This window comes from Leptonotus elevatus, chromosome 18, assembly GCF_054856555.1.
Source record: "Leptonotus elevatus isolate MCC_2025b chromosome 18, RoL_Lele_1.0, whole genome shotgun sequence".
NCBI lineage: Eukaryota > Metazoa > Chordata > Actinopteri > Syngnathiformes > Syngnathidae > Leptonotus > Leptonotus elevatus.
Window position 1 is genome coordinate 9,652,191 of NC_141256.1, and position 25,986 is coordinate 9,678,176.

The 25,986-nt window shown below is 38.0% G+C and overlaps 1 protein-coding gene across 1 annotated transcript; it reads left to right on the forward strand.

The window, feature by feature from the left end:
• The first annotated feature begins 5,162 nt into the window (after window positions 1-5,162).
• On the forward strand, window positions 5,163-25,906 carry enpp1 (ectonucleotide pyrophosphatase/phosphodiesterase 1). Its single transcript, XM_086061707.1, has 23 exons — window positions 5,163-5,525; window positions 9,399-9,462; window positions 11,264-11,330; window positions 12,264-12,361; window positions 12,442-12,521; window positions 13,791-13,910; window positions 14,238-14,347; window positions 14,915-14,980; window positions 15,156-15,228; window positions 15,474-15,582; window positions 16,769-16,900; window positions 16,989-17,020; window positions 17,149-17,276; window positions 17,784-17,853; window positions 18,132-18,219; window positions 19,250-19,437; window positions 19,531-19,570; window positions 20,526-20,686; window positions 22,444-22,564; window positions 22,730-22,804; window positions 23,838-23,970; window positions 24,312-24,456; window positions 24,526-25,906. Exons 1-23 carry the CDS (start codon window positions 5,406-5,408, stop codon window positions 24,676-24,678), a joined length of 2,373 nt encoding a protein of 790 aa, XP_085917833.1. The 5' UTR covers window positions 5,163-5,405; the 3' UTR covers window positions 24,679-25,906.
• Window positions 25,907-25,986: the final 80 nt, after the last annotated feature.

The following is a 25,986-nucleotide window of genomic DNA, read 5'->3' on the forward strand; positions in this document are numbered from 1 at the left end:
GATAAACATTGACAGCGTGATCCTCATTAATCCTCAGTCTTAAAAAAAAGGTCACCATTTTTCAATATTATCGATTTTTGTAGTGATAATGAAGAAAATAATGAGGCCGAGATGATGAGAGTGTATATGACTGATCGCGTCCCATAGTTTGTCTTCCCACTCCAGATTTGACATCAACATTATGAGATACATTACAAGCCACGGGAATGATAAGATTATCAGTGACATTCTTCTGATGCTTCCTCTTGTGCTAATGAGGTACTGAAATATCCATCAGGAAAACACATTGACCGGCTATCAGGCATCTGCCTGTCGCTCACGCGGCATATACTGTATATCATATTCCCTTTTATACATATAACCTATAAAGAAATATTTTCCTTTTTAGTTTAAAATAGCTAACTTTAACCTCCAGGATCCCTCACCGTACACTGGCCGACGGCAGAACCCGTTGATTGTTTGTTTTTTGTCCCACTTTTAGTAAAGCTTTAATCCATTCGTGTCGTCCATTTATGTCATGTTTGTTGTACTAGCTAGCTAGCTAGCTAGCGCTAAGCTAACCTGGAGCAGCATGGTCTCTCCGGTCCAGCAAACGGGTGCATTCTCTTTTTTGCACAGTCTCCGCTGCTCACCTCAGTTATCATTGTTACTAAAAATATATATATTTTTAAGTGTCTTTAAAGTACAATTTACTTTCATGACATTCGAGCTGGTACACAAACCGATTTTTAACACTTGTGATCACAACGACCAATTGCTAAAACGTGAGAGACCCCACACACGACGAATAGAATGTTTGGCATATTCGAGATACCACGCAAGTGATGTCGCCGCTGACAATTACAAGTCGTAAGAAGAAGAAATAGAAGAAGCTAAGCTAACTGTTAGCATATCTGTATCAATCGTCATTCGCAAGTTTCATTCGTTACAGTAAATACAGTTCACAATACGTTATCGGAACTGGCTGTATCATCTGCGTGAGCCTGTTTCAAAACGAAACAGAAGGCAGACTGATTAAAAAAAAAAGAAAACTGGATGACTGTGAGCATGGCTGGCAGGCCTCAAGACACAATATATACCTCGGCTGACTGTGTTTGCAGCCACATACGCAGCCCATAACTCCCGCGCAGATACATGTACAATTTCACACGGCGTGTATACATTTGTGAGGAGACGTTGGAAGCCTGCAGGCTGCACGTGCGCGTCCCACTCGGTCACTCTGCACAGCGTGGACGTGGTGGCGCGCCGTTGCGAATGTGCTTTTTTTCATTTTCAGAAATGTTTACACTTGCAGCAAGCATGGCAGAGTTAATCACACTCTGTACTTGAGTTAGCAGTACAGATACTGAGCAGAAATACTGTTTCTACTCCTTAAGTACAAGAGCAAAAACACCTGAAAAATATATATACTGTATGCGCCTTAATGATGTCATTTATACGTTGTTACTTCCCAACACTGCCTCCGAGAACACTGAAATTATGCCATCAAAGTTTAATGACGATGAGCTGCTCGACTGAGTAAAATAATGTTTACTACATTAGAAAAAAGTCATATATTTTTATTGCAGCTCTTTATATCTGGAGGCCGTTACACGGTCTCTATTCAATTGCGACTTGTATAAAGTTTGTTGCCACAGGCAAATTTATATCCTGTTGATATATTAAATTATTACTCTCTCTCTGTGTCTCCTGAGCTGCAGTACATCACAAAAGTAAATTTATTATTAATTAATGTATTTATTATTATATATTTTTTATTATTTTATTAATAATAGTATGAAAATGTACATTTAGAACATATATAAAATGTGTGTTTAATTGTGAGTTATCTAGTGAAGTCATGAGATTAATTACAATTAAAAATGTTAATTGCCCGACGAGATGATTATTAAAAATTAGGAGCGTCAGGCGATTAAAATTTTTACTCGTAATTGATCGCATGACTTCACTAGTTAACTCTGGATTAATCACAAATGTTATATCTGTTCTAAATTTTACAATTTTAAAAAATCTAGGTTTTCATACTCTTGTTAACAAAAGTGGAAAAAAAAAGTTAAACTAATAGAAATAGTTCAAATGATTTTTTGACGTCTATAACCGTCAATGGCAGTGAATAATTTAATATATTAATTAATATAACGTTAATTTATTATTTATATTTATTTATAATATAATATAATATAATATATTTTTTTTGTTTACAGTTGCTTAAAAGTTGACATGGAAATCCTACGATTATTCCAAGACAACAAACAGAAGCGCTGTGACGTCCGGCTCGTCTACAAATCCAAAGCTGACAGAAGCTTTCAATACAGCCTGCTGAGGATTGTGACACGTCAACTGAATAATTCATAGCAGATTTACAAGTGACTACACTGAGTCTCGTGGGGAGGATGTGACTATAACTGTCAGCTGATGAATTCTTTAAGCACACCTTGCTCATGCGGTGCATTATTTAAAAGTCAGTCAGGGTCCACGTCCCCTTCTAAAGAGACTAATCAACTTTAAAGACTCAATCTACTGTAACAGGTTCATAATTTGTTTCTCACATAATAGAGCAGCGTCCAAACATTATCAGGTCAAGGGCTAAATTAAAAATGTTGGCCCAGAGTGACTAGATCAGGGTTCACTAATACCGGTCCTGCAGGTTTTAGATGTTTTCACCCACTAGCACACCTGAATCATATAATCAGCTCATCAGCATGCCTGATAACGATCCTGATCTTTAGTATCAGGTGTGTTGGTAGGCGGAAACTTCTCAAACCTGCAGGACTCTGGACATCGAGGACAAGAATTGGTGAATCCTGGACTAGATCATAGCATCTGCATGTCAACTGACAACATTATTATCATAAGGGACATAGTAACTGCAAAGCAACTACAAAATAAGAGACTAGGCAAGGCATAGCAACTGCTTAGTAACTACAAATATCACAAGGGACATATCAACTGCATCACAACTGACAACATTATCATCATAACAAACACATTAACTGCATAGCAACTACAAAATAAGAGTGACTAGACAATCTAAGAATGGCTAATACACCATCATCATAAAGGACATAGTAACTGCATAGCACCTACAAATATCATCACAAGTAACATATCAACTGCATAGCAACTGACAACATTATCATCATAAGGAAATTAACGCCATGGTAACTATAAAATAAGACTGCCAAACTAAGGGTAGCTAATACATCATCATTACAAGGGACATGACAACTGCATAGTAACTGACAACATTATCATCACAAGGAACATATTAATGGCATATCAACTATAAAATAAGAGTGACTAGACAATCAAAGAGTGGCTAATACATCATCAATACAAGGGACATAGTGACTGCATAACAAATGACAACAATATCATCATAACAAACATTAACTGCATAGCAACTACAAAATAAGAGTGACTAGACAATCTAAGAATGGCTAATACACCATCATCATAAAGGACATAGTAACTGGATAGCACCTAATAAAAGTAATCACAAGTAACATCAACTGCATAGCAATTGACAACATTATCATCCTAAGAAAATGAACGCCATGGCAACTATAAAATAAGAGTGACTAGACAAACTAAAACTGGCTAATACATCATCATCGCAAGGGACATAGCAACCGACGACATTATCATCAACAAGAACATAATAATGGCATAGCATCTATAAAATAAGAGTGACTAGACAATCAAAGAGTGGCTAATACATCATCATAACAAGGGATATAGTAACTGCATAACAAATGACAACATTATCATCATAAGGAACGTTCACTGCATAGCAACTATCAAATAAGAGTGACTAGACAAACTAAAATTGGCTAATACATCATCATCGCAAGAGGCATAGCAACTGACGACATCATCATCATAAAGAACATATTAATGGCATAGCATCTATAAAATAAGAGTGACTAGACAAACTAAGAGTGGCTAATACATCATCATCTCAAGGGAGATAGAAACAGCATAGCGATTGAAAATGTCAACATTATAACACAATGACTCCATGACCCAATTAACCCAAAACAGTCATAACATTGATCTAATCGAAATGCTTTAAAATTCTGCCAAAGTACAATCTTCCTTTTTGCAATTCAAATGTTTCGTTTTCAAACTAAAGGTTTAAATGACGTGAGAAACCCCTGACATAAAAACAGTAAGTGTTACATTTGTACCATCCACACGAGAGGTCATAGTTTGCTTATTTGGGCAGCGGACAGCTGTGAGAGGAACACTCTGCTTATGTACATGCTAAACAGTGGTAGGTCCCCCACCCACATTGTGACAACCACACACAGTGGAAATACATGCTGGGATATCCTCACATAACCTTACATGGTTTTAATCATAACATCAGTGCATATTTGGTCGCACAATATGGCTGTTTCACATACGCACATACAGAAAACCACATTCGCCGCAGGGCAAAGATAAACATTGAGTGAGAGCAGATGACCAGGGGATGTTTGTGTCAAGTGAAGGAAAGGCCAAGGTCAAAGATCAGGAGTTCCAGCAAATTATCACGTTATCACGTGACGCTGCCGGGAGTGAAGGAAACTTGACTCGAAATGTACCCGCTTGTGACTTCTTTCATATGTTCTACTCACCGAGCTTAGTTTATAACTGTGAAAATACTTGAACGGGTGGAAGGTGAATTTATCAATAAGGCAACACTGCCATCTTGTGGATGCTTTTATTCCCATCACGTTTTTAATCATTTAAATAGTATGTCTACTCAAATCCACAGGTAGGATGAAGAAATGTAAGAATGCCGTGCAAATGCTAAATACTCAATTATACCTAATATTATTAGGTAATAGTATGTATTTTATTTTATTACTTTATTTTATTTCCTCCACAAATGTATGTACTGTACACTTGCAAAACAAATGGAATATATATATTTTTTTGTTTTGTTTCGACATTTTTACACTACGTAATGAATGATAAAGTTTAGTATCTCGCCTTGAAACAATGATGTTTATTGTGAACGTTAACCTTACAATCATTTTATCTGGATCCAAGAGATCGCAGTATTCCAGTATGACCGCAAGAGGGCGCCCAACGCCAAATTCATGTTGCTTGTCTGAGCAAAATAATGAATCAATGGATTGCTAAAACTCCAATTTAAGGCATCTTCATGCGCCCATACACTTATTTTTCCCTCCACCATCCAAAGAGTGGAACTTCCCACTTTGCGTTTCCCCACTCGGCGTCGAAAGACTTTTTACAATTCGTCAGTAAAAGAAACAAGGCGGCGCTACACTGGCACGCAGGGCTACATCCGCACTCCCACAACTTTCTAAACACTCTTTTTAACAAACATACACCCTCGCCGTCTGTCTGCCACTCCGTCTGCAGCGTGTGCGTGCGTGGAGCAGCCGAGCGCCATGGAAGGAACGTACAAGCAGGGAGAGGAGCAAACCGCGTCCCCGTTTGTCGCGTCGGAGCCGGAGAGTCAGAGGCAGACGCCGCAGAAGAAGAGCAGGCGTTGTAAAATCATCTGTGGGGTATGTTTGAAAAAATACACACGTAATGACTGCGCATCCACCTAAATCCTATTCAAGTCATCATTCGCTCCCAATAACTTTTTTTTTTCTTCTTCTTTTTCTTTCTTTTTTTTTCTTTTTTTAAACCCATGTACGCTCGCATGTCAAACTCCAGTAGTGGAAAGTAAATAAAAAAAAACAACAAAACTATTTTATTTGAAGTCGATATTCCCCATCCTTTATTTAAGTGATTTGTTAGATCGTCAGCTATAGGATTGATTCGTGGCACAGTTGCACGCCCATGATGGAAACATTTAACACCCCTGGTGTGTGAGAACACGGAAACAAAATGTTGTCACCCTAATGCCAAGAGACAGAGCCCAGGAGACAGGAGTGTCCTTCCCCCTGCTGTGGGGGTCAAAGGGGCTAGTGTGGCTGAGTGGTGAGGGTCTTTTTCCAGCTGCTGGTGAAATGCAGGTCAGGATACCGAAGAGTAAAGTTTCAACTGAAAGGAGGCCTTTTTTTTTTTAATGGCTTTTTGTTTCTGCAGTGCAGTCGTTCCAGCAACACTGGAAAATGCTTTGCACAATATTTTATGTGATATAAAACAAGAGATTAAAAAACATTATATGTATATTTAAAAAAAAAAAAAGTAATGTCAGCGTTAGATTAAATCGTAATCTGGTTTTTGTAAACAATGTTAGATTTGGACATTTGAGTTTCATCTTTGTAGGTTTTAAGTCTAGATCGTTAAAAAAAATTGTTTACTCTTGGTGGAATGAAAACAAACCCAAAATATTCATGGGCAGGCTAAATCTGGGATGCAAGCAAAGCTTTGGATGAACCGTATGTAACTTCAATTCAATTTAAAATAGAAAGTCAAACACGCCGTATCCAACCGTTCCTTCACCTTCGCAATGGCTTCCAAGCTAAATGCAACAAAATGGTACCGAATGGTTTTAATTGGAGACATGTGTGGACAAACTTCACACTACTTCCTGGAGTACAAAACAGCCATCATGCATCTGTTAGTAATTCTAAACTGCAGTGTTGTAGAAGTGCTTCCAAGAAGAATGGCTAAAACTTTTTAAGACTTCTATCAAAAGGAGGCGAACGTATATAAAAAAAAAACGCAGCAAGGAATAAACTCATGCTTCTACTACAGCTGTCAAAGTGTATTCGTTTGAAAAACACTGTGGAAAATAATTAAGCATTATCATCGAAACATGCAAAACCTGATAACTACATTGCATAACTACTGTATAACGTTATACTTTTTTTCCACCATTACATTTTTACTGATTTTAGTTTATAGCTAAAATGGGGCCACACCTTTGTTCGCATCAGCAATTCGCAAGTTCCGCTTTAGAGTGCCTCGTTGTCCGCCATGAGTGCACGTGCACCATGCAGAGAAAGATGGATGAGTGTGAGTGTCAAGGAGGGAATCATTTTTTTCTGACTTGTCAGCATATGGACCAGGGCTTTTGCTGCTTTAGAGCGCCTCGTTGTAGCGTGGTAAAGCCCTGCGACGACTTACTGCAATATATCTCAGTCACAGCAAGTTTTAAGTGGATATGCTGTAGTGTTACGCTTCAAACATCTATGTATTTTTTATTTTTTAGACAAAAGATGAGCATCCATTTTTCCAGGTTGCAGTTGTGGCATTTAAATGCTTGACAGTTGAGCAAGGGCGCAATTTGAGTCATTCGGTGGACACGCTCGCCAACTGCTGGTTTGTTTACAATTGTGAAGCTATAGAAATTCCGAAGTCGTATTTGTTTTCACTTTACAGGGACTTGAAGGAGAATATAGTACTGGCGAGTATTCTTTAACCAGTTATACATTCAGTACTATTTAAATACATGCATGCCGACTATTTGTTTTTGCCACGGAGTGGCAAGTAGAGCTCAGGATTACTGTTTGCTTTTTCAAGGTTAGTTAATGTTTTAGGAACTAAGCTCAAATGTTTCACTCGTTCTTGTTATATAGCAATTGCAATGACGTTTGAAGCTAAAACAAGCTAATATTGTTACTTAAGAATACAGTGTTTCACCGTACTGCCCACTTTGACAATTTAATCCCACCAAAACGCCCAGAAGACCTGAAAAATGCGGTCGATAGTGTATCAAGTACGTTTTCCACCAGACAGCCTGTTTACTTTCACAGACCACAAAGAGGGCTAAAGGGCATTCCCGAGGAGCCGGCTCACTCTCGTCATTATCCGCCTGCGTAGCTGTAAAACTCGGTAAACCCAGACAGGCACCGTGACCGCAGCGTATTTTCATACCTGTCACGGAATTCCACAGATTTATAAAGACGAACTCAACGCTTATCAGAAGAGATTATTTGTGTAACAGTTTACAGAGCTTCTTCTTCTTCTTCTTTTCCTTTCGGCTTTTCCCTTCAGGGGTCGCCACAGCGAATCCGTTGCCTCCAGCTGAACAAATTAAGGCATTCAATTTAAAACCTGTCATTGGCCTACAGCGTTTTTGCTGTTGAATATTTGAAGAACAGCAGTCAGGAGAATCTAACTAAAAGTCTAAGAGACAGCATCTGTGTGGCTATTACACATTCAACTGTATGCTTTTATTAGTCGCGTGTGCTTACTCTGCCTCAGCATGATTTTGTTGCTTTAAGATGAAGGAAATTGACAAAAATCATACACGCGATAAATTGAAAACGAACAAAACTGAGGAGTTTGTGATCAAAATAGATGTGGCATCGACTGTTTATGCTTCTATTTGTTCTTTACCCTCCCTGACTCTATAAACTGATCTGTTAAAATCCCCTCTAATTATAAAGCCCCACCCCCGGCGAGGCGTAGCTTTCCAATAAATTACAGGAGGCCAAAAGGAACATTTTTGTTAGCTTTTTTTTCCCCCTGACTTTGGCTCCATCTTAATATTTATTCACTCAAAAATGGAGGTTGTACAACTGGCTTTTTTCAAACCCAAAGTCCCTCTTAAGTGAAAATACATACAATATGTATTTAAAATTGACACCTAACAGGGAAGAGTGCTAACAACAATGAAACCTTTTTAATGATTTGTAAAAAAAAAAAATCGTTAACTTTATAAATGAGGCTTCAAAGTCATGAAAAAATCAACTCTCATGTTTGAGCCGTGAAAATGTGTCTGCTTAGAACCCCCGCAGGCTGAAATGTATCCCTTTTATTGGTCTTTCCATGCTGTGGCAAGAGGTGCTAGCCACCAGCTAACTCGTGAGCTAACATAACATAACATAATAACTTCCATGGCTTCCGTAGGCCAGCAGACGAGCAGCTGGCTCGTCTGTGGCGTCACCTCGTCTCTTGGGAATGTGAATAACGACATTGAGCTGTTCTGTAAATTGTGACATCCGAGGAAAATGTATGAATTAGGTGCGTGTAACCAAAGCCAGCTAGCAAGCTAGCTAGCAAGCTAACCGCAACCGAGTGATAGAAATAGTGTGAGTAACTTAGTGAGGCAACACATGTCAAAATCAAATAATCTGTGAACTATTTATTATTAAGGGTAATGTCGTAATGATATTAAAACCACTTTTGGATCATAGTTTGTGACATTTTTGAATTTTAACTCTTAATAGAAGCATTTAAAAAAAAAAGTTTTGGCTTTCAAGGTCCACCTTCAGAGGTTACATTTAAGTTATTTTATAAGCACAAATCAACACTAGTTGTTCCCCAACAAAAACAAATTAGAACATTGGAAACAACATCTGAGTTTTTGTTGTTAAATAAATAAATAAACAAACAAATAAATAGATAATTCACCCATAACACAATGCTGATTAATCAGCTCCTCGAAATTCTTGCTGTATTTTTCAGTATTTCATTCTTTATATTTCCTGTCTACCAATGACATTGCTACATTTTGTGACATTTTTTTTCTTCTGCAGGTCATTCTCTGTGTACTCCTCCTCCTCCTTGCACTGATATTACCCTTCCAACGTTCCAAAACCGGTAGGTTTGACTGTGCGTTGGTCAAAACACAACACAAGATATTTTCCACTTTTGTGACCTTTTTTTTTTGTGTGGGTGTTCTAAAAATAAAAAATAAATAAAAAAGACCTCCTTTCTTGCATGGGTTATAACAAATGCACTGGATTGTACAAATTCAAAATGGAACAGAACCTTTGGCGGGTTTTTGTCTTTTTGGTTTCCTTGAAAGTCCCCCTCGTCAACAAAAACCCACTGTGAGTAATTCAAGCGCCACAAAAGGGAGGGTCTCGTTACCATAGCAGACAGTTTAGGGCCAATGTGGTGACACTGACACCCAACATTTGTCAGATTGCGAGTGTGTTGTGAATAAGCAATAGAAGCTGGTTCGAGAAGGGCGGTTGTCAAAAAGGCTCCGGTCCAAATCTCCTGCTGCGTGTTGGCGGAAGCCTCGCTTAGTTCAGCTGTGTGCAGCAGCTGCCCCCGTCCTGGGTGGGGTGCCTTCTTCTCTTGTGGCACCACCACCCTTATACGTATTTCCACATTTAGCGTGGCATGGGATGCATATGGAAAAAATTAGACTTCACCACATGGAGCCCTATTTTGGCATGAGACAGTTGAGCGCATCTTTCTTGGTTGTTGTCCATCTCGCATAAAACGCGCTCATTGATACGAGTAACTCAACTTTCTTCAAAGCTGTTTTTGAATGATGTTATGCTGGCGGCAGTTTGAGCCTGAAGCGTCTACTTGTAGTTTACATTATTTCCTGTGTGGAAATTTCCATCGCTATGGAATTCCTGTAGCCCAAAGTCAATATTATATGCCTACTTGTGCTAATTCTACTTAGTGATTCAACTTTATTATGCTGATCCCTGCTAAATAATTGTTTATGAAACTATCACTTGGCTGATTTCACAAACCCTGCAATTTTTTTTTAAGTGAGCAAAAGGAAGTAGAGAAGGTCAACCAAAGCTGCAAAGATTTGAAAAGATAAAAGTCCTCTTACAAGTGTTGTAAAATCAGCCCAAGAGTGGTTGTTAATACTGATAAAGGTTATTTACAAGACACTCTACTCCTAAGGAAGACTTTGTAACTCATTCATTGCCATTGACGGCTATAAACGTCAACAATTCATTTGAACTATTTTTATTAGTTTAACATTTTTTCCCCCACTTTTGCTAACAAGAGTATGAAAACCTAGAAAAAAAATTGTGTAAAATTAGAACAGATATAAAATGTGTGATTAATCGTTAGTTAACAAGTGAAGTCATGTGATCAATTACAATTAAAAATTGAAACAACTGACGGGCCTGATTTAAAAAATAAAATAAAAATAAGGGGCGTTTAATCGTAATTAATTGGATGATAATTTTTTATCTGTTATAAATGTACAATAAAAAACTAATATTAATAGTTCACATGAAGTTTTGCAGTGAATGAGTTAATGACAAAAAAAAAATCAATAGACAAGGTAAAAGTGCCATAAACATAAATTGCATACATTTGATTTACTCGTGTCCTTTGGAAATGTTTCACTCATCTAATATACATTTCTAGTGAGTTAGTTGTTGTCATAATATATTGCATCAAATTACCGTATTTCCTCAAATAGAAGCTTCTCAGTTACGGTTCGTAACTGTATTTACCTCACCTCAAAAGTTAACTGCGGATCCCATTTCAACTCTGTTGCTAACCAAAACAGCAGCAATACACACACAGTCTCGGGTGAATTCAAGAGTAAAGACTTTTGACAAATGAATGTGATCATGACATCCCCCCCACCCCCCACCCCCCAAACCCCCCCCCCCCCCCCCTTCCCCCGCAGATGACGATGTGCACTGGCTGCAGCAGGACGCCTCTGTGGGACGTGAACAGTCGCAGTGTCCACCAAGGTAGTGCTTTGGAATTCTTTATCATTCCGCATATTTCTGCCGTACCAGACAGAGAGCAGTGGTTCTCAAAAGGATCCATGCAAAAAGTCATTTAAAAATAATTATTAATTATGTAAATATTTCAGGAAAAAATATATAGCAGAGTATCGGAATCGGGTATATAGTTTTTTAATTATTATTATTATGTGTGTGTGTTGAGGGGGGAGGGGGGGGTTGTTTTAAAAGTGGTATCGAACATCCTTATTAAAGTAAAAAAAAAAAATAGAAACAGAATTTGAGCAGAATGAAATAGATTAATGGCATTCCCATTCATTTAAATAGTGAAAGATGATTTGAGATACAAATGTTTTGAGTTAAGTGTGTTTTCACAGAATAAATCAAACTCGCATCTCAAGACGCTGTTGTATTCCAATCAGAGCTTGTTGCTTTTGATCACACCACACTCTGCTTTTTCTAAGTAATTCACCGTAACGAATTTCTGTAAATAACGCCATTGACTGGCGACACCCACATGGATGGCGAGTGAGTGGCCGCCATTGTTCCCAGCCGGCTCCTCTCAGCTTGTGGCTCCGGAAAACAAAAAAAGAATTGTTTGCGGCTGCCTGCATGTTCCGTCTTTTTGCTTCTTAAAAAAAAAGTGACCTTCTGTGGTGGAGGCTTTTTTTTGTTTTTTTTGTCAGTGTGGAAAAATCATTGTCTCTGTGGAAACCCGTCTAATGACTCAGGAATGTATTTGTGTGTAGGTGTGTGTTATCCCAGACAGGCTCATTACGACATGGAAAAAAGGAACCGCTAACACTAAATGATTATTTTTGCTGATGTGTTGTTGCTCATAAGATTTTTTATAAAAGCTTCTTCAACATCATTTCCTAAGAATTTGCCAAGCAATTTTTTTTTTAATTACTTTCACTACTCTTGCCGCTTCCTGTTTAGTTTCACCAGGTCGCCCCTCATCCTGGTGTCCTTGGACGGTTTCCGGGCCAGTTATCTGAAAGATCACGCCAGCCACACACCAGTCATCAGCAAGTTACGTAAGTGGGCAGAAGTTGCATTTCTGCGGCATCTCGTGGTTGAAGAAACATCCTGATGAAGGTCAAACGCCGTGTTGCAGGAGCCTTGGGTACGACCACGTCACATATGAGGCCAGTGTATCCTACAAAGACATTCCCAAACCACTACTCCATTGTCACTGTGAGTATGAGCTGCACCTTGTCTTTTATTTGTATGTCTGCCACGTGCTCGAGCCGCACACCTTGTCTGTAAACAAACACAGTGCAACTCAGCCTCCGGCTAGCACTTTATGTAAATGCGGTGCAAACATAAATGACAGCAGAAATTTAACATCCTCTGTCGGGTTCTTCATGTATACGAGGGATCAGGAACCTTTTTTTGTCAAAAGAGCCATTTTAGGCCAAATAAATAGCAAAGAATGTGTCTGGAGCCATAAAACTTTTGAAGATTGTGTTGTGATGATTGAAACAGGAAACAGTGTGTTAGTGTTAGTTTAATGTACTGAGGGCCCAAGAACTAATTAGATCTGCATCATAACATAAATAAATATGCATCATCCAATACTTTGACATTCATTTTCTTCTACCTTTGGCTTTTCATTTGTGATTTTTTTTTGTTGTTGTAATTTTTCATACTTTGTTCTTCATACATTTTTTTTTTTAGACTTTTCTGCCTTTCTGGCAAATTTTAGACATTTTTGGCAATTTTATGGACATATGGTCATTTTCTGCCATTTTTAGGAATTCTGCGGACATTTTATGGTCATTTTCAGGATTTCTTCTTTTGTTTTTGGACATTTTATAGTTAATTTTTGATAACTTTTTTCTGCTTTAAAAAAAATAAATTTTCAGACTTTTTTTGGGCAATTCGAAAAATATTTTATTGCAATTTTCTTTTGTCTTTATTTTTGGACATTTTATGTAACTTTTTGAACTTTTAACATTTTGACAATTTTATGGACATATTATGGTAATTTTCTGCCTCCTTCCTTTTTTGCTCACATTTTCTGCCATTTTTGGCTGTGGATATTTTATGGTAATTTTTATTTTTTTTCAGATTTTTTAAATTCTGACTTTTTGGTAAATTCTAAAAATACTTTATAGTAATTTTCTGTCTTTATTTTGGGATATTTTATGTTACTTTTTGAACATTTAAAATTTTCTTTGTATTCAATTCTCTGACATTTTTGGCAATTTCATAGACATTTTATGGTGAATTTTTAAACATTTTTGGGTAATTTTTAAAAGCTTTTTCATCTTTTTTGAATATTTAATTATTCTTTTTTTTTAATCTATCCAACGTCCACTATGTTCTTAAAGGGCACTGATTGTGGTGTTTATTCATTTGAATTATTGGTTGGAAAATTCATGAGTTAAATTCCAAATCTGCATCTCCAAAAAGTAATATTTGGTTTTGTTGAAGATAATAACAGAGATTTCATTGTTACAGGGCCTTTACCCAGAATCCCACGGGATAGTTGACAACAAGATGTACGATGTAACCCACAATACATTCTTCAGCTTGAAAACTGAGGAGAAATTCAATCCGAAATGGTACCAAGGAGAGCCGGTAAGTAAATGTTTTGTCCTTTTTTGGAGTGTCATTTTTCGACATCGTATCATGAGAAACTTTGACAGTTAGCGTGGGCTGCACTTCGTAGGGCTCATTAAATAATGAAGCGGCGGGAATCCATTTTCTTTTTGGCCTTGGCCGCCAGTGGAACGGACGACTTTCCACGATAGGAGTGATTTACTGCGCGGGAATGCGTTGCTTCACAATGGCATTGTCAACATTATCTGTGGAGAAAATGATGAACATGAATCCAGATGTTAGATCACCAGCGACGCTTCGTTTCTTTTTATTCATTCCTCTTTGACTCACTTCACTTCTCTGCAGGTCTGGATTACTGCCATGCGTCACAAATTAATAACGGGAACCGTCTTTTGGCCCGGCTCGGATGTCAACATCAATGGCAGCTTCCCAGATTTCTTCAAAATCTATGATAGGTAAGAGTGGCACTGCTTAGTTATCTTTATTTATGTTATTTTAAGAGAGTTACTTAATGTGAAGAGGGATCCTTTTAATGATTTTTCCGATTTTAGTTCTACAAATCTCTGCAAGTGTTTGTAATTTAAATTAATCTACAACAAAGTTGCTCAATATGTCCTTGGTTGCAGGTTGTATTGGTAGATCGCATTATATATATATATATATATATATGTATTTTAAAAAAAAGTCCACCTATCTTCCAAATAAGAAATTTAGCTCACTGGTAGCGCTTGCTACCAAACCAGTGGGTGCGGGTTCGATCCCCAAGCAATGCGATCACCCCACTCCCAGGTCGATATAAGGTAAAAAAAAAATTATAACCCTGATCTACAACATTGAAAAACAGGATTGTACTGAGTGCAAAGTGTCTAAGAGTTGTGACGTGATGACTTGCTTTAATCCAAGTACTGACCCGACTCGATTTACGACTTATGTTGCGCACATGCTAGTTTAGTCAAGTCATCTCTATTTAAGGTCATATCACATACTATAATATTGCTCGGTGTGGATTTCTCTGTCGACAGAAGCACAACCTTCGAGTCCAGAGTGTGGATGCTGTTTGATTGGCTGGATTTAGCGCAAGGAGAACGGTATTTCGGCATTTCTTTTAATAATATAATATACATTTTTAATTTTAAATATTTTTTTATTTTAATATATATACATTGAAATAAAATAAATATATGGATATATATTTTATATTATTATATATAAATTTTTAAATATAATAATAATAAATATTTATTTTATTTTATTTTATTTCAGACCTGACTTTTATACTTTGTACCTGGAGGAGCCTGACTCATCAGGGCATCGCTACGGACCGGGAAGCAGCCAAGTAAGGTTTTATCTCAACGGGTCACAGAAAAGTAAGGTTGGAAAAAGTATGTGAGACAGGAGCCCTGACCTCAACCCTATCAAGCATCTTTGGAATGATCATCGAGTATATGTCTTGCTCACAATCTGTAGAACATCTTGAACCAAAATCAACCGCATTGTCTTCCCTTTTCACTTCCTGTAATGACAACGTGACCCAATTCTTTTGTCCGTACGGTGCATCTGATTACTTCATTTGTTCCCTAGGTCGTCGAGGCCCTGAAGAACGTGGACCGGATTATGGGGATGTTAATGGACGGTTTGATGCATAGGAACTTGCTCCACTGTGTCAACCTAATCATCATATCGGATCACGGTGAGTTGACAACGCTACCCCCCCCCCCCCCCCCCCCCCCACCCCCGCCCGCAGCCTTGGCAAGCCATGGAACAGGTTCACTCGAATGAATGGACTATGAAATAGCATAAATGTGACCAAAGGCCCAACTGTGATCGAAAAGTTGGATGTTGCGAAATCAGTGCGGTGCCATCTTCGCTCGCCTGAAGTCGCTGCGGTTTGGCAGTTGAAAAACATCCAGATGGCTCTGAGGCTTGCAGTTGCTTTCCAAATGTTTGACTTGGTTGAGTCATTGCACTTGTCACAGGAAAGCGTGCCAAACGGAGATCAAAAAGGGGCCGTGTGAACTGAGGAAGAAGTTTAGTCAGATGAAAATATCAGAAATAATCAGATTTATATTATTATGTATATAATGTAAAAAAATATCAGAGATAAGAAAAGCAAACTTTTTAAAAAATAATTAATTTATTTTGTTTGATATTTCTTGGCAGGTAAGTTAACCAACAGACATTGAAAGTAGCTCATCAAAAAGTATTGACAGGATGCTGAAAACATTAGACACAAATTGGCTGCAATTTTAACGCACAATTTGTAAAATTGTATTCTACTTGTTGGAGGTGAATCAAATTCTTCAGCCCATGAGCCACTTTGGTTGGTCAGTGTTATATTGCCTACCATGGTTTTCTGAAAATAAATGTTATCATACTTATGGACAGTATTACAAAATCACAATCAGTGTTTTTATTGGTTATTTAATTATTTTTATATCATATAATATTTTGTGTTGCAATATTATATATTTATTTATTTAATTATTGTTTATATGATCAAGTATGAGACATAGATAGTTAAAAATGGTCAAATAAGACACCCACTTCCTGTCAACGCTCTTATTTTGAAACATACTCACACCACTTGCGGTGCGCTGCTTAGCGCACTGACGCTAACTTTGCCACTTTTTGTCCCGCCTCAATGATCATTGCAAGTCTTTGGTGGTTTCGCACATTTTCGGAGGTCACGCAGGTGTCGCGAGTTTGGACGGGAGCTTGTGTTGTAGATAAAATGATTTATGAATGATGTTCTTTTGTAGAAGAAATGCTATACCACCATACATTTGTAACGTCACTGCGCATTTGGACTCTCAATGGACGTTCTTTATTTATATTACCCAATGAGTTTTATACACAGCGTTATGTGTTTTTCCCAGGCATGGAAGAAGCAACATGTGAAAAAGCGGCATTCGTGTCTTCCTACCAGGACAACACCGACGCCTTCACGGTCATTCAAGGGGCGGCCGCCCGTATCAGACCCAGCCGCCTGCCTGGCGACTTCTTTTCCTGTGAGTTCCTAACACCCAACTTTGCCGTCCTCCCAACACCCCTGACCTTTTCCTCACCGCCAACGTCACTTCTCTTTCCCTCCCGCAGTCGGCTATGAGGGCCTGGTGAAGAACCTGTCGGTATGCAGAGAATTCCGAACGTGACTTGTTGTATTGATGCAAGCGGATGGAAGATTATCTGCTCGCTTGGCTCGGCGTCAAACGAGCCGCCGTGTGTTGATCCTGCCGGCTCTGTGTCTGTTTTGAAGTGCAGGACTCCCGAGCAGCCATTGAGGGCGTACCTTAAAGAGAATCTCCCCAAACGCTTTCATTTTGCCAACAATGTGAGGATAGAAAGAGGACACCTGTATATGAAAGAAGGCTGGCAGGCTGCGTTGTAAGTCATTGTTGTCATTTAGAGGAATTCAAATAATAAGCTATATCAACTCATTCACTGCCATTGACGGCTATAGACGTCAAAAATTCATTTGAACTATTTCTATTAGTTTCACAATTTATTCCAATTTTGTTAAGAGTATGAAAATCTAGATTTTTTTTTAATTTAGAACAGATATAAAATTTGCCACTTTGTAAACTCGCAAATGTGTGATTTTTTTCTCACTTTACATTTGCAAATTTGCCACTTTAGAAAGTGGCAAATTTAAGTTTTTTTTCTTGCAAATTTAAAGTGAGAAAAAAACTCTTAAATTTGCAAGTTTATAAAGTAACAAATTTGACATATTTTCTAAATGTAAAATAAAACAAATTCTAGGTTTTCATACTCTTTACAAAATTGGAAAAAAAATTAACTAATAGAAATAGTTCAAATGATTTTTTTACGTCTATAGCCGTCAATGGCAGTGAATGAGTTAATAAAGAATTTTCTTCCTTTTTTTATGCACAGAAACCGCAAGGAAATCAAGTACTGTTTGGGCGGTTTCCATGGCTCCGATAACCTTTTCACCAACATGCAGGTGAGACCAAAGCAGGGTGTTCGTCACTGAGCATAAATATCCTGTTTAAAAGAAGAATATGACATTTATCAGGTTCAAGTCAAGCTGATCAAATGAGTCTCCGTCAGTCAGATTGGATTTAAGGAAGTAATGTTTAAGCGGTGTTTCACATTCATCGTGATGTCTTTCCTGCAACTGGAATCCCCTGCTTATTTTATCTCCATTTTAATAGGACTAAACAGACTAAATATAGTACTTTTTTATTTTTTATTAACAACTGAATACATTTGTTTTTCCAGGCAATCTTCATCGGTTATGGTCCAGGATTTAAGAGTGACATGATTGTGCCTCCTTTTGAGAACATTGAATTATATAACCTCATGTGTGGTAAGTGGCAGACACATGAACTCATTCACTGCCATTGACGGCTATAGACGTCAAAAATTCATTTGAACTATTTCTATTTGTTTTTTTCCCACTTTTGTTAACAAGAGTATGAGAACCTAGAAATTTTGTTTTATTGTACATTTAGAACAGATATAAAATTTGTGATTAATCATGAGTTAACTAGTGAAGTCATGCGATTAATTACGATTACAAATTTTAATTGCCTGACGCCCCTAATTTTGAATAATCTTTTCTTTTTCTTAAAAAAAAAAAAAAGATTAAAAAACAAAAGTGGAAAAAATGGTAAACAAATAGAAATAGTTCAATTTTTTTTTTACGTCTATAGTCGTCAATGGCAGTGAATGAGTTCATAGGACAATTTATTCTTTATTATTATTTATTATATCCTGCCATTTCAGTTGATATTGCAAAACACATGACACTCATATAGAAGAGGTTGTTTAAAAAAAAATGGGGTCAAAGAAGCAAATTTAAGTGTTCAAAATTGAACTTTATGATGCAAAGTTAATGTACAGCAAAAATATTAAATATATATATATATATTTTTTTTTTCATTAATCAACATATATCATGTTTTCTGCATATCATTATAGTAATTGTACAATAATAATATAGTCAGCTGGTGTAAACTGAGAATAAGCGGTATTCTGTCGAACAGCTGTATCAAACATATGGCCTGCGGGCCAGAAGTGGCCCCTCACGGGGTCCGATCTGGCCCATGAGAACAGACACAAACAAAAGTTTTTCGCGAAAATTTACTATTTTGTCCACTGGATGGCGCACTGACAACCACGTAAATGAGCTTCTGAAATTTGGCTGTTATTTATGTATATATAATTGATGTATTTATTTATTCAGATGACGGCTGCAATAATATAATAATAAATGGGAATATTTTCAGAGTGTACGTGTCATTTTTTGCACCCTGTAGTTATTTATAGCTCATTAGGGTTGAGATGAAATTGAGGTGAAAGTAGCCCTTTTGATGTTACCCGCCCCGTCCCTCCAGATCTTCTTGGCATCCCTCCCGCTCCCAACAACGGCACACACGGGAGTCTGAACCACCTCCTCGAGCGTCCCGTCTACTTGCCTGTTCACCCTGCGCAGCTCTCCCACGATATCCCCTGCCAGGCCGGTGACCCGCGCACGGCCGTCGACCTAAACTGCACGTGCAAGTCACTCAGAGAAGGAGAAAGGGTGAACTTTCTTTTTTCCCCAACGAACCACATCATCAATAACGTTACGTCGTTCATACTGTGCAATAGATTTCAACTGTTTTCTCCCTTTTAGGGTGAAGACACGGACGCAGCAATCTTGACTCCAAATGCCAGTGAGTGTCTTTTTATTTTTCCGTTTTACATTCATTCAAGTTTGACGAGATCATAAAGGATAACTGGTGCGGTTTGCACGCAGGGGAGCGTATTCGTGCTTCTCGGTGCCAAGCATGGATTGTATTTTTAGACATTTTATTTTGGTTGTTCAGCTTTGTGGCAACAGTTTGGCCCTTTTCTATTTTCCGCTGGCCAAAAGTTCGCTTGTACTCAATGAAGTCAGTATAATCCAAATGAATGGGAGCCAAACCCTGCTGTTATTTTTTTTTTTCCATTTTGAGTTCCGTTATTGCATCTTGTAATCCACAGCCCAAGTACAGTTGGCAATCTTACATCAAACATTTTGTGCATTAGGTAACTACGCTGTTATGGTGATTACTGTGATTCCTCAAATTAGTGGCATGGCAGAAACACTGAAAAATGTTGGCTTTAGTCGGTCCACATGCGGGAGTTACGTTCCAGAGCACCCTCACAATAAATTAAATCAGTTTTTAAAGCATTTGCGGCACTTCAAAAAAAAAGTTTTTAAAGTAATACAATCACATGAGTATATTGAGAAAGAGCAAGCCAAGGCAAAACCATTGTTACAGTTTATCAATCCCCCTGTGTTTACAGTAAACAAATCCCATTTGTTCCAAACTAAATAATGTAACTTTTCATAATCAATAATTATACCCAAAGATCCACAATATAAAATGAACCTACAGCCATGTAAAAAAAAAAAGAAGTATTACATAGAATTTAATATTATATTAAATAATCTTCAGCAAAAACTGGACTAAACTTGAAATACTTCCTGTTTACGCGCTTCTTCTTTCAAATATAGTGTCAAATAATACTAATAGTATGCCACCATTTAGTGGCCAACAGTGGAAACACCCCAAAATAAACATTTAAACTGTACAAAAAATGACATCATAACATGAGAAAATGATTTTTCCTTTCCTATCACAGCCGTCAGATCGAGTTTACGTCGCCTCCACCATCCTTTCGGCGTGCCCGGCGTCGTCCAGCCGGACGCAACCTTTTGTCTGCTTCACCAGTCCAACTACATCACAGGCTACAGCCAAGACCGTCACATGGCTCTCTGGGTGTCGTATACCGTCCCCAATCCGGTGAGTCTTTCATCCCTAAACATAGCCTCGGCTAGCGGTGATGTGGGTTTGGAAGGGGGCGGAATGAGGGTTTGACTTTACGGTTCGAATTCCTCCTTAGGCTGTTCTTAGTCATCTCCACAAAGTTTTTTCTGAACTGTTCTCATTGTGTGTTTAGTGTAAACATTAGTGACCTTAAGTGCATGCCACTACTTTAGAATGATGATTTTCCATTCATTCACTGTACAAGTGCATCTCACTGAATTTGAAAACTTTATTTACCTTTGTAACTTTTTTGGCTTACCACCGGACTTTCCTGGGCTTGTCACTTATAAAATGGTTATCTTCGTCACCCCATTGAGCGGGGGGGGGGGGGGGGGGGGGCGTCAACATTTCCCACGTAGTAACGACACAGTGATGAGCCCTGGCTTCCTTGTGTATCCCCAGCTACTGAATGTTGGTGTTGTCACTCATGCCACGGGATATTTTCAGCATCTTGTTTACTTCCGCGCTCCTTTGAAATGCAACTCGCGGTTGTTTCTATTCTGGCAAGTGACAATTTGAATGGTGGTCATGTTATCTGTTGTCGAGGGAGCGATTAGTTGCTTTCTGACACCTTCAAATCCAAACGTGCGGTCATTCGATCCTAGAATAATCATTTGAAATAATTTTGTTGGGATACTGGCTAGCAACAGGGAACGTAAATTCCGTCATTGTGGCAACGGTGACACCGGCTTGCATACTTGAATGGTTCATCGGGGGTTCAAAGGGGGTTCCGAGGGCTTCGCATACTCTTCGCATACTCTTCGCATACTCTCCACCCTCAATGTATTCTAAATGTTATATTTTGCTTGTCTTAATTGCTCTTGCTAATGTATTTTGCATTAAAGAATATATTGAAATAATTTTTTTCTCAACACATATCTATACAACATTTATTTGGAAATATAACAACAAATGTTCAAGTAAAAAATAATAATATTAAAAAAAAAAAAGTAAAGAACCACAATATGCCAACACAAAATTCATTAACTCACAGAGTAAAATTTTATCATAAAGAGAAAAAAAACACTTTAAAAAAACGTGTTTCTGACCAATTTTATACTATAATATAGTTTATAAAATATACATTTTAATATAATTTTGAATATACATTTTAATATAATTTTCTATTTTTTTGTGCTAATTGGTAACCCCCCAAATAATAAATATGATTAAAATATATATATATAGATATATACATATATAAATTTTATATTTGTTCTAAATGTACAACAAAATTTACAATTTTTTGTAAGTTTTCATACTCATGTTAAAAAATAGAAATATGGCTGCATCTTTTAGTCACTGATACAATCATTTCATAATAATTCATAAAACTGAGTTAAAATTAAAAATATGTTGATTTGTGTTGAGGCCATTTTCCTGCCACTCGATAACATAATTGCATTTGTAAGACGTTGGTGACATCTCAGTGCATTTTTCTTTTCATATTAAGAGCTATCTAATCTTTAACATGAAGCAATTTTTAAATTGTAAAATACAACTTGACTCCAGTCTCCACAAATATATGCATTATTATTAAATTTATTACTGCTAAATTTTGAAGTGGACGTGTCTACTGCGTTGCGACTGGAAGTAAGGGCCAGTCATTAATCGCGCGTTTAAATAAAATAGTGCCGTTAAAGGAACTTGAAATGAACGCACAAATTTTGACACTATGGGGGGGGGGGGGGGGGGGGGCTGCACCCTGACTCCTAACCGATCTGCTCTTTCAGGCCACAATGAAACCCCTGGACCCGTCTCTGGAGGCGTGCATTGGCCCCGACGTCCGCATCCCACCGTCCACCAGCCAGATGTGCGGCAAAGACAACACCCACGGCCTGCTGTATCCCGCCAGTGAGTGTGTATGTGTGTGTGTGTGTGTGTGTCCTGGTCACAGTTTCTCATCACTTGAATTGAAGCTGACAAGTGTAAAATATGTCAAAAGAAACAGTAGAGTAACTGTGGCAATTGTCCAGTGAGATTATACGTTCAGTCCTCTTGCTTCTTTCCTTCCAAAAGGCCTGAATGTCAAAGACGGTTCGGCAGACTCACTCATCACAAGCAACATGGTGCCAATGTTCCCGGCATTTAAAGGTGACGTATCCATTTTGTTTATAAGACTGCAAACAGCTCACTTTGGGGATTTTAGATGCAAATGTCTCTTTAAATGTATACATTTTCCACTTTCACTTCGATGAATACAACAAGGAAGGCAAATGTTTTGAGTGGAACCACCCACTGCAATGGAAAAGTGACTCACTCCATTTGGATGGCTTTGAATGTTTGGAGCCTCACTGTTGAATGAGCTGACAGATGCTGCCCTCAAGTGGCACATTTTGGGTATTACATGTCAGAAAATTAATGTCAAGTCAGGTTTCCATCCAAATGTTTCGAATTTTAATACGAATTTTGTGAAAATGCGCAAAATGGACATGCGACTTATGCCCGTTTCCATCCGCTCTTCTTTTGCTAATATGCGCCGCGAGATGACGTTGTAGTGACGGAACTTTGAGACAATGGGGAGTTTCAGTTGGGAATGTTGGTTTTGACCGACTAAACGGAAGTAGTTTGTCTTGTTGGCTTCCCTCCCGCAAGTAAGTGAAGTGTATCGTTACATTGAGAGCTGATGTTAATAAAGCCATCTAAAATGGCATTAATGTTTTTTTTTCTTTAATTAATTATAAAAAGAATCGTGTTTCTTCGTCTCCCCAAACAAAACTTACTTTATCATCCGCCATTTATTGTGACTACAAACGTGCGTATGACGCAATCGGTCAAAACGTGCGACGTATATCCGGTCTTGTCGTCGCTTATTCGCAAAACCTGTTTCCATCGCCAAAATGCGCATTTTCCTTTTTCGATACGCTTTAAAAAAAAAAAAACACACCCCCTCCTAGCGTAAAAACTTTTTTTGCGAATTTTGAGGCCTTTATTTTTTTGAATTTCTGGCGTTTCCATTCAGTTTCTGTTTCGCAATTCTTGAAAATTGGAATAAAAATAGGTGGATGAAAACCCACCCATTGACTGACTAAGTATTTTAAAAAAAAACATGCAAATTTACCAATTAAATACCTAACTGTATGTGGCACTGAAAATGATTTATTTGTGTATTTTCCACTTCCATCAGATGTTTGGAAATATTTCCATGGTGTCCTGCTTCCAAAGTATTCCGAGCAGTTGAACGGAGTCAACATCATGAGTGGTCCAATATTTGATGAAGATTATAATGGAAAAGTGGACGCCTTCAAGACCCTTGTGCCGTAAGATGATCGCACATTTGTTGTAGGATCATAAGATCTTGCTTGGTTTGATTTTTCGATTGTTCGTAGTCAATGAAGTGATTATAGTTAGTTTTAGTTGTTTTATAAACATAAAATGTTGTTTCAAGTTTTTATTTATTTAAAAATATTTGTTTTTGTTTTATTTCATTTCCCCCCATATTTTGTTAGTTTTTACTGATAATAACATTGGTGTGCAGAAAAGACTACTCCAAGGTTGTTCATCAAAAATGATTCAATAATATAGTGAGCCCATATGCAAAGACCGAAATTCATATTCAAATGTTTTTCTTTCCGATGACTGCCATCTCCTATTTCTCCAGAAATGAAGCCCCCACGCCGACGCATTTTTTCATCATCCTGACCAGTTGTAAGAATTCCACTTTCAGTCCTGGGAACTGCGAGGGTCCTCTCAGAGTCGAGTCCTTCATCCTGCCGCACAGAGCGGACTACACCGAGAACTGCCCCGTGAGTAACGCCGACGTCGCTAAGATGCCTCGTTGGGTTTCTCGTCTAAAATCTCCCGTTGATCTGTAGAGCGGCTCGGATTTAACGTGGTCGCGCGACTGGATGCAGCTTCACGTGGCCCGCGTCCGCGACGTGGAACTGCTGACTGGACTGAGCTTCTACCACGACAGGTTGTCCGTGGAAGAGACGCTACAACTCAAGACCTTTTTACATCGCGTTTGAAAAAAAAAAGAAGAAGAAGAAAAAAAAGCCATAATGCACTTGGTGCCTCATTATTTCAATAATCGGGTAAAATGATCCTAATGTCCAGGTTTAGCTCTTTCCTTTTTTTTTTTAACACTGTTGTAAAATGATTGTTGTACATAATGACTTCCATACAGTGGTTGTAAATGTTGTTAATCGTGTCACAAAAATGACTTTTTTTGCTTCCGGAGGCCACAACCAAAGATGGACTGACACAAATCGTCAAAAAATTTCTTCAGTTGAGAAGGAACGCAATCATTGCTGGGGGGTAATGCGTTACTTTTGTAACTACAAAAAATGAGGCATTGATTGCATGAAAACTGATTTAATGTTGCTTGTGGAAACTGAAGTGATGGGGATTGTGCTTATGTTAGTTATGATAGATGAATGCTTAACAATTCTGACTGTTGTTGACAACGAGCACTTCACCTTGCAATGCAAATGACGTGAATTTTCAAAGTAATACGTGTCATTCACTTGTATGTGGTGTGGAATATTAGTGTTGCCAAACTGGGGATAACCTTTTTTGAGCAGCCTCCATGACGACAAAAAAAAAACGTGTTACGGGTAAATTTGTACGACAGCGTATTAGGTATATTACGGTAAGGGGGGTAATATTCCCGAGAGAGAAAATTTGCCACTTTATAAAATGTAAGTTTTTTTCTCGCAAATTTGCCACTTTATAAAATGGTAAATTTGCGAGAAAAAAACTCATAAATTTACGAGAAATACACGTAGCGTAGCTATAGTCTAATGTGAGGATTCATTGGTTGTTAATGGCACACTGTTTATAAAAAAAAAAAAAGGCAGGATGGAGACGGATTTATTCCAGGGGTACCTAATCACAGTAAACGTAACCGTGAGAGAGAAAGAAAAAAAAGAGAGAGAGACAGTCAGACAGCCTGTGGTGAAATTTGGTCTTGGGCGCCAGTGGACAGTTTAAGCATGACAAAATCCCCCCAAAAAACACACACAGCCAAAGTGGTTAAGAAATTTTTCATGAATGAAAATATTGTTTTGCATTTGCCCAGACAGTCCAGACTTGAATTCAGTTGAGGGAACTAAAGGTCAGGGTGATGACAAGAAAATCCTCCTACTTGAAAGAGATCTCTAAAGATGAATGGGCAGAGACATTCAAAAAAGCGGATCAGCAACTATAGAATGTGTTTTATTTGCTGTAATAGCCAATAAAGGTTTTTTCAATTGATGTTTGAGAAGGGTATTGTGATCAAGACAGGCATGAGCAGGGGATAGTGAGTCTAAAAGAGCAGAGGCAGTTGGCTTCTC

Bases quoted from the DNA above. Each gene is read 5' to 3' on its own strand.
- enpp1 (XM_086061707.1), top strand. From the start codon at position 5,406: ATGGAAGGAACGTACAAGCAGGGAGAGGAGCAAACCGCGTCCCCGTTT. The intron at 11,331-12,263 runs GTAGTGCTTTGG...CTTCCTGTTTAG, and splicing joins CAGTCGCAGTGTCCACCAAG to TTTCACCAGGTCGCCCCTCA. The intron at 16,901-16,988 runs GTGAGTTCCTAA...TCCCTCCCGCAG, and splicing joins GCCTGGCGACTTCTTTTCCT to TCGGCTATGAGGGCCTGGTG.